Genomic DNA, 9,166 nt, shown 5'->3' on the forward strand with positions numbered 1-9,166 from the left:
TCCTTCTCCTACACAAACTGACACATGACACCACATCATACCATATAGTAATGGATGGTGTGACCAGGCTAAAAATCAGGATAAAATACAATTAATATGTATTAGACTTACAGCTTGCATTTCGTTCAGGAATTTGATGCAACGTATCTAGCGGGTCTCTTTGTCTATTTTTTTCCTGTAACAACAGCCCTGGATTATTAAATACATGAAATCCTCCTCAGGTTAAAAACTGAATATTAAAAATCACAGTTTGGAGTAAGTCAGTTCTGTACTAGCTACAATACTGTTTATTTGGCTGTGGCTTAATGCATATCCAGCCATTCTGGTTCTTTAATCATAATTAATGGCACAGCATGAATTATAAACTCCATAATGGCTTTTCAACAAGCTATTATTTAAAACACCCTGCCTAAAGTGAGACAATTTTGTATAGATAAACAAAAAGAAAGCTGTTTTTAAAAAGCCATTCTGACTTTTGGGAGCCTGTGGCTCCCTCTGGTGTTTTTGTCTTTCAATGTGACTTTTCAAAGTTTATTCAAAAATCTAGAAAATGTAACCAGGCAAATGTTTTAATCATGTACCGTAGACTGAAAATTTCCAGGAAATAGAATGGTCTTTTCTAATTATAATTTTACCGCCAAATCTGTTTTGATTTGCCAAGCTCAAAAGGTTTAATTCTTTATCAAAGGGATGTTTTCTCCCCTATTGTGCTGGTTTCTAGGAATGGAGTATTATTAGTTTTCACACACAACTATCTAAGTTATTTAGATTATATAGATTTACTAGAATTCTTCTATGGCAGTAATTGGTAAATTGGTAAAATGATGATAAAAGACTAGGAACATTTTATTTATTGGTATTTATTTGCACACTAGGAGAAGCGAGGTCCACATGGCAGGACCTGTTAAAAAGGTTTGAAGTATTAACATACCCCAAGATCTTAAGTTCCTCCCCTTACATTTCAGCGCAGTGGTTTAATTCGAAAATGCCGTCAGCTTACCGATGGCTGGCAGAGGGTGGCTGGCAAAGAGCCACACAGAGGAGCAGGTTTGTGTCCTTTGGGGAAAACAACACCTGGGTTCAGTTTGGAAGATCAGAAGGAAAATACCTGGAATGGGAGTTCCACCTGGAGAAATGTTCAGGTAAAACAGGGCTGGGGGACTAGGTCCCTTTTACGATCTGTGAACTTCAACTCCCAGAATTCCATGGCTGGCTCAGGAATGCTGGGAGTTGAAGTTCACAGATCGTAAAAGGGCCCTAGTCCCCCAGCCCTGAGGTTAAAGCATCCCACATCTGGTTTTTAAAGCAAACTGGCTTAAAGCTATCCTATCAGATCTTTTTTTTTTTTCCCCAGGCGTAGATCTGCGTAGTGAGACAGTTTGGTGTAGTGGTTAGGGCACCGTGAGCTCTAAGCCGACTTCAGACGGCTGGGTGTCCTTGGGCCAGCCACACCTTCTCAGCCCTGCGAGGGAGGGAATGGCAAAAGCACTTCTGAAAAATTGTTTTCCAAAAACCCCCAACAACAACCCTGCAGGGACTTGTCCAGGCAGTTGCTGGCAGTCCGCAGCGACATGGAGGCCACATACACACCCACATCAACACATAAAGATCCTAGGGTTAGGGTTTAGGGCAGGGGTAGTCAACCTTGGCTCTTTTATGACTCGTGGACTTCAACTCCCAGAATTCCTGAGCCAGCTTAGAGCCAAGGTTGACTACCCCTGGTTTAGGGATTAGGGTTTAGAGTTTAGGGTTAGGGAATAGGCTGAAAGTAATAGGAATAGGCTGAAATCCTTCCAAATCCTGAAAAAGCCAGCTAACAGGATCAACACCCAGAACTGTGAAACCCAACTGCCAAAATTCCTATTGAGACTAAGGGCCATCATGACAGGTATCAGAATACAGCTGGTCCTCGGCTTACAACACCCCATTTAGTGACCGTTCAACGTTACGACGGCACCGAAAAACGGGGCTGATGACCGTTGCTCACAGTTACGACCGTTGCAGCCTCCCCAGGGTCTCCGTGATCCAAATTCAGAGGCTTGGCCCCTGGCTCATACTTATGACGGTCGCAGCGTCCCGTGGTCCCCTTTTGCGACCTCCTGACCAGCAAAGTCAATGGGGGAAGCCAGATTCACTTAACAAACCGGGTGACTACTGTCTTGTGGAAAACGAAAGAACTCTGACGAATTCCAGAGGGGTTTAGCAGAGAAGTTTATTTGCGCAAGGTCCAGAGGCATATTAGAGATAGGCAATTCTGAACGAGGAGGGCGGGATTAGACTTCAGTTTTTATACTCCCCTCCTTAAAGAACAAAGGGCTACACATTGAAATACACACTGTGACACATTAGGAGCGTTTCTCGCAGGCAGACAATGGAAGGTTTTGCTACATACAAAGTATCCATGTGCAAAGCGCCTTTGGTTGCCACATATTTAATTTGATTTTACAACAGAAACTTGTGTATATTTATCGTGGTTTTATTATCGCCTGTTCACCGCCCTGAGTCCCGTAAGGGAGATAGGGCGGTATATAAATTCAATAAATAATAATAATAATAATAATAATAATAATAATAATAATAATAATAATAATAATATTACTGACACAGAACTTTCCCAGTGAATTTTCCCAGTGATTATGCATTACATCATTGTTCTAGCAATTATGCAGACAAATCATTATTCTAATAATTGTTCAATTTACTACATTCACTGCAGTGATTCACTTAACAACGGTCGTTAAGTGGGGCGAAACAAAACGTCTCCCTTAGCAACAGAAATTTTGGGCTGCATTGTGGTCACAAGTAGAGGACTGCCTGGTAAGTGAAATTTTGTGCTAATTCAGGGGAGGAAAAATGGGGGGGGGAACCCCGCAAAGCAGGTTAAGGCAGTCGTGTGAACCCAGGGGGGAAATAAGGCACAATACACTCAAGATGCAGGCTAAGGATTTTGGAGGAAGCCAGCTTTAGGCGGAGAAAGCCGAGGAGCGGAGCCCCCGCAGCGCGGCGGGATCCCCCTCGATCCCTTTTGGGCAGAGTTGAAAAAGCCGCCTTGCGATCCCTTCCCGAGCCACGCCCACTCTCTCCATGCTCTAGCTCGGATTGGCCGACAGGAGGACGACCCCCCCCGTCCACACTCGTGCAATGGTTCGGTCCGAAGTCGGCAAGCCTCCGCCCGCGGCTTTAAAACCCCGCCCCTCCCTCTCGCCCAATCACGCCCCGCGCTCGCCACGGCTTCTCGGGCTGTCCTCCTCCGACGAGCCGTCCCATTGGCTGGCGGGTCCCAAACGGAGCCTACCAACTCGGAGCTCGAGAAGGAAGGGGGTGGAGCAGCGGTGTTCGGCGGCTTTCTCAACCTCGGCGCGGGTGAGGCGTCTCCTGTCGGAAAGGACGCGGACGGGCGTGAGGGGGGGGCGGGAGCGGCGGGGAGGCGGAAGCGGCGCGCGACGGCCGCGGGGGCTGCCGGGAGAGGCCGGAAGCGGCGCTGTTGCCGCGGCGGCGGCGGCGGCGCTCGGCCCAAGATGGCGGTGCAGGAGTCGGCGGCGCAGCTCTCCATGACGCTGAAGGTGCAGGAGTACCCCACGCTCAAGGTGGGTCCCCGCCCAGCCCCCCGCCTCTCCTCCCCCCCCACTGTCTCCCCTCGGAGGCCGGAAGGGGCCGCGCGCCGCCTCGCCCCCTTGGCGGGCAGGGAGGGAGGGAGGGAGGGAGGGAGGGCGAGGCGGCTCCCCCCCCCGCCTCGGGGCCCCCGAGTGGGAGGACGCCCCTCCAGAAAGAGGGTCTCCACGCCGAGGCTGGACTGGGCGGAGGGGAAGGGGGGCGGGGAGGGGGAGGAGGGAGGCCCCGGGGCTGTTGTGAAGGGGGGCGTTCAGCCCCCTCGCCCCACCTTTATCTATCTATCTATCTATCTATCTATCTATCTATCTATCTATCTATCTATCTCTAGTATGTATATCTATATCATGTATATCTATATCATCTATCTACATCTGTCCTTCCATTTCCATAATCTATCATCTGTCTATTATCTATCTATCTATCTATCTATCTATCTTGTATGTATATCTATCATCTATCTCCATCTGTCCATTTCCATAATCTATCGTCTGTCTATCTATCTATCTATCTATCTATCTATCTATCTATCTATCTATCTCTATCTTGTATGTATATCTATCATCTATCTCCATCTGTCCATCCATTTCCATAATCTATCATCTGTCTATCTATCTATCTATCTATCTATCTATCTATCTATCTATCTATCTATCTTGTATGTATATCTATCATCTATCTCCATCTGTCCATCCATTTCCATAATCTATCATCTGTCTATCTATCTATCTATCTATCTATCTATCTATCTATCTATCTATCTATCTATCTTGTATGTATATCTATCATCTATCTCCATCTGTCCATCCATTTCCATAATCTATCATCTGTCTATCTATCTATCTATCTATCTATCTATCTATCTATCTATCTCTATCTTGTATGTATATCTATCATCTATCTCCATCTGTCCATCCATTTCCATAATCTATCATCTGTCTATCTATCTATCTATCTATCTATCTATCTATCTATCTATCTATCTATCTTGTATGTATATCTATCATCTATCTCCATCTGTCCATTTCCATAATCTATCGTCTGTCTATCTATCTATCTATCTATCTATCTATCTATCTATCTATCTATCTATCTATCTATCTATCTCTATCTTGTATGTATATCTATCATCTATCTCCATCTGTCCATCCATTTCCATAATCTATCATCTGTCTATCTATCTATCTATCTATCTATCTATCTATCTATCTATCTATCTATCTATCTATCTATCTATCTATCTATCTATCTTGTATGTATATCTATCATCTATCTCCATCTGTCCATCCATTTCCNTGCCATGTCACCCAATTGGCTCCCGCTCTACTACAACTGAGTGTACTCATTTTATTTGTTTATTCATTCATAAAATTTATCGGCCGCCCATCTTGCCATAAGGGAACTGGGGGGGGGGGGCTTAGAGTTACATCTAAGCTGAAACAGAAAAAGTTAAAAACAAGCCTTAACGACCATTATCCTCCTAATAATGAAATAATGAATTAGTTGAGTTTGACACAGTGCTGTCGGACTCAGCTGTGTAATGCTTTGTGTGTGGGGGGGAGATGGCTGGTCTGAAAAGCCTTTTTGGCCTTCGTGTTTTTATGGAAAGGAAACTTGTTATCAGCTTATCTGTCCTCTAAATCCTAGGTACCCCAATTCACCTGGGAGTTGAGGGCCTTGAGACTCTGAAATTACTGCTCTGGAAACCATTAGCGTGTCTGCTGAGGGTCACAGCGGTGGATCCCTGGTGCAGCTTTCTGAAGCTGATAATTCACATGATAATGGAATTTCTGCAGTCCAGTCACCTTCACCTCCAAAGGCTGATTTTAATGACCACGTTCTGCAGAATTAATAGGTGGTGATGGCCCTGTCTCCCAAGGGACATTTTACAGTTGGAGGTCCTCCCACAAAACCATGCATAAGATTTAAATGCATTTAGCAACTGGCCAGGTCGTCTAAAACTATCTGGAGTTGCATAGCAATCACCTACAGGGGGGGGGGGGTTTCCCCAACCTTGGCAACTTTTAAGGCCTGTGGACTTCAACTCCCAGAATCCCCCAGCCAGCCATGCTGAAGTCCACAGGTCTGAAAGTTGCCAAGGTTGGGGACCCCCGACCTACAGTACTACTGTTCAAGATGTATGTATCTATTCTAAAATATTTTTTCCCCTTGCTCTTTAGGCAGAAAGGTACATTTGCTACCAACCAACAATAGATAACAAACTTTTAGGGTTGCAAAGAGTTGAGCCTCAGTTGATTAAAAATGGAATGGTAAGGAATAAAAAGGAATAAAAAGTGGGGATAGGAGAAAGGACTGGATGATGACAGCATCAAATTATTATTATTATTATAATGTTGTGTTTGGGTTTCTTTTCAGCATATGGACTTGAAAGCCTACAACAGGGGTCTTCCAACTTGGCCCTTTTAGGACTTGTGGACTTCAACTCCCAGAATTCCTCAGCCAGGCACGCGTGCCTGGCTGAGGAATTCTGGGAGTTGAAGTCCACAAGTCCTAAAAGGGCCAAGTTGGAAGACCCCTGGCCTACAATCATTCAGGTATATCTAAGCTACCAGCCTTCTGATTGAGTGAAGCCCATCCCTAGAAAGTGGAGTTTGGGCAGCAATAGTGTTTGATGGGCAGTGGGGGCTAGAGAGAGAGAGATAACTGTCTCAATTCCTGTTGATTTGCCTCTTGGAATAATATGGATCACATTGAACTAATCAAATCTTATAGAGGCAGGACTAGTTTCTGCCTCCCCAAACAGAGACAGCTCAAACCACCAAACGAATTCATAACAGAGCTGGGAAGGATTAATGTTATCAAGTAAAATATGCCAAAGGAATTCCACCTTTTTTATATTCATGTAAGCAAGGAATTGAAAAAAGCTGATTCCTTCCCCCCTCCCCACTTAAGCATATGCTTCCCCTTTCTTTTTTTTAACAATCCTGTATATAGCCTGTTTACTCCACACAGTAGGAATAGAAATGAATGTTAGATTTTTAAAGATCTTTATTATTCACACCTCCAGCAGTGACTGATTTTCAGAATACTGAATCCAGATAATTGAAGTGTATTTCAGACTTTTCTTAAGATGATTTGTGATGGGTGCAAATAATATTAACAATCAGAAATTACCTGTTTCTAATTATTAGAATATGAAATTCGGGAAGTAACGAATTCCTGAAATATCTTTGTTTGTTTTTTCTTAATTATAGTAACATTCCTGTTTATACAAAATGAACTTTTCTCTAGGCTACCTTTATTTACAATATTCAGCCATATTGTAAACATCCTCCTGTACTCAGAAATCCAGGAATACATAATGTGGTCCTCGTATATTTTGCTGGCTTTCTAGTGGCTATGTTTACCTTCTAATTTTGATTTTGTTATACGTTACTCTAGGAATTCTGCACAAATGAAGGACTTCATACTGTAACAGCAATTAGATAATATAAAATTAGAAATTAGATAATTTAGAAATTATCTAGAAATTAGATAATATAAAAAGGAAACATGGGATTTAATTCTGAATTACTACTGGTAGCTGTTACAGTTTGAAGTCCTTCATTTTCTAAAAAAACAAAACACTCAAAATGGCTCCCAGCATTAATATATTACAGTAAAAAAAAAAATTCTAGTTATCAGTAGAAAACAAGCAGGTTAAAATAGATTTGCTAAAAAAAAATCACACAAGTTACATAAGAGTCTTATCCCTATTTCAGTTTTAATGCAGCTGACAGTGAAATACAATTCTTGTGATTTGTGCGATGGAATCTCAAACATTTGAAGCATCCTTAAACACTGAATGGTTTCTCTGAATTAAGTGCATAGAAAAGGACACGGGATTAAAGTTCCTTCAGGGGCAGTCTCTTGATGACATGTTTTAGGGCACTTTTAAGTGATAGTACAAAGTATGTTAAGATAACCAAATGTTACGCTGTATGATGCTATTATAAAGGGTAATGGAAAAGTATCTCTGGAAACTTGTCAATTTCTATTTAGCAGAAATCAAAGTAATATTTATTAAAAAAACTTTTGTATGTATGTGTGTGTACATACATACATACTAGGAGCAAGATTTTTATTTTGACCTCAGGAATTAATTTGGCTATAAGCAAGCTTATTGATACCATGAGACTTTTTCATTCATACATATATAATGATGATAATGATAATGATGATAATAATGATGATGATGATGATGATGATAATAATAATAATAATAATAATAATAATAATAATAATAATAATAATAATAAAGTTGGAAGGAACCTTGGAGGTCATCTAGTCCAACCCACTGCTCAGGCAGGAAACCCTATACCAGTGGTTCTCAACCTTTTTAATGCCGCGACCCCAACTGGTCGTAAGTCGAGGATTAAACCGGTCATAAGTCAAGGACTAAACCGGTCGTAAGTCGAGGACTAAACCGGTCGTAAGTCGAGGACTACCCAACCGGTCGTAAGTCGAGGACTTTCCCTGCCCGGGAGCGCCGCGCATGCGTGGTTCCGCCCCCTGCGCCGGCCGAGGCGTATCTGGCAAGCGGCAGAGATGGAGCAGGCCGACCACCAGCTGGTCCAGCCCAAGGGAGGTAAGGCACCCGCCGGAAAAGGGGAAAAAATGGCAGACAAAAAAAATGGCAGACAAAAAAAATGGCGGACAGCCTTGCTTGGCGACCCCCGTGAAATGGTCGATCGACCCCAAATGGGGTCCTGACCCACAGGTTGAGAACCACTGCCCTATACCATTTCAGACAAATGGCTGTCCAGTCTGTTCTTAAAAACTTCCAGTGTTGGAGCATTCACAGCTTCTGGAGGCAGGTGGTTCCACTGGTTAATTGTTCTCACTGTCAGGAAGTTTCTCCTTAGTTCTAGGTTGCTTCTCTCCTTGGTTAGTTTCCATCCGTTGCTTCTTGTCCTGCCTCCAGGCGCCTTGGAGAAGAGCTTGACTCCCTCTTCTTTGGGGCAGCCCCTGAGATATTGGAAGACTGCTATCATGTCCCCCCTCGTCCTTCTCTTCATTAAACTAGACATCCCCAATTCCAGCAATATACATAAGGGTTAGGTTTTATTCACCTCCAGTAAGTAATATATCTGTGATTTTATGTAGGTCAATGTGTCTAAACAAACTGGTTTAACAATAATATCTGGGTCCATCGGCCCAATTGACAAACATTTTGTGAGATGTTCTGTTGTGTCTTCTGATCTAATTAGACCTTTAATCAAGCTTAATAGAAAATAATGACATACAGTTCAGCGCAATTGTGCTTCCATTCCTGTCAAACATTTAAGAATGTGACGGGATCGTATCACGTCAGTCTTAAACTCCTTAGGTTTGCATATAGGTTTCCTGGACTGTTTGTCCCTTTACTCAGTACTATTGGGCCAAAATATTCAGTAAAATCCCCTCAAAATGCCATTGGGTGGGTGGCCATTAGTAAGGGCCATTTATTGTGTAGGGCAAGATAATCAATCGGGCAGCTCTGGAATATTTTTTCTACATCCGATTGTAATTCAATACTGCCTTGTTGTCGAAATGAGTAGCTTTTGTCTCCCAAGAG

The 9,166-nt window shown here is 42.9% G+C and overlaps 1 protein-coding gene across 1 annotated transcript in view; it reads left to right on the plus strand.

The window, feature by feature from the left end:
* The first annotated feature begins 3,501 nt into the window (after positions 1-3,501).
* Positions 3,502-9,166, plus strand: part of MAEA (macrophage erythroblast attacher) — a 28,164-nt gene continuing 22,499 nt past the window's right edge. Inside the window, exon 1 of the mRNA XM_015828499.1 lies at positions 3,502-3,587. Within this exon, the coding sequence (XP_015683985.1) occupies positions 3,519-3,587 (69 nt within the window). The 5' untranslated portion in view covers positions 3,502-3,518. The remainder of the gene's footprint in view (positions 3,588-9,166) is intronic.

This window comes from Protobothrops mucrosquamatus, unplaced genomic scaffold (genome assembly GCF_001527695.2).
Source record: "Protobothrops mucrosquamatus isolate PMUCROS unplaced genomic scaffold, P.Mucros_1.0 scaffold4581, whole genome shotgun sequence".
NCBI classification, from domain to species: Eukaryota; Metazoa; Chordata; class Lepidosauria; order Squamata; family Viperidae; genus Protobothrops; species Protobothrops mucrosquamatus.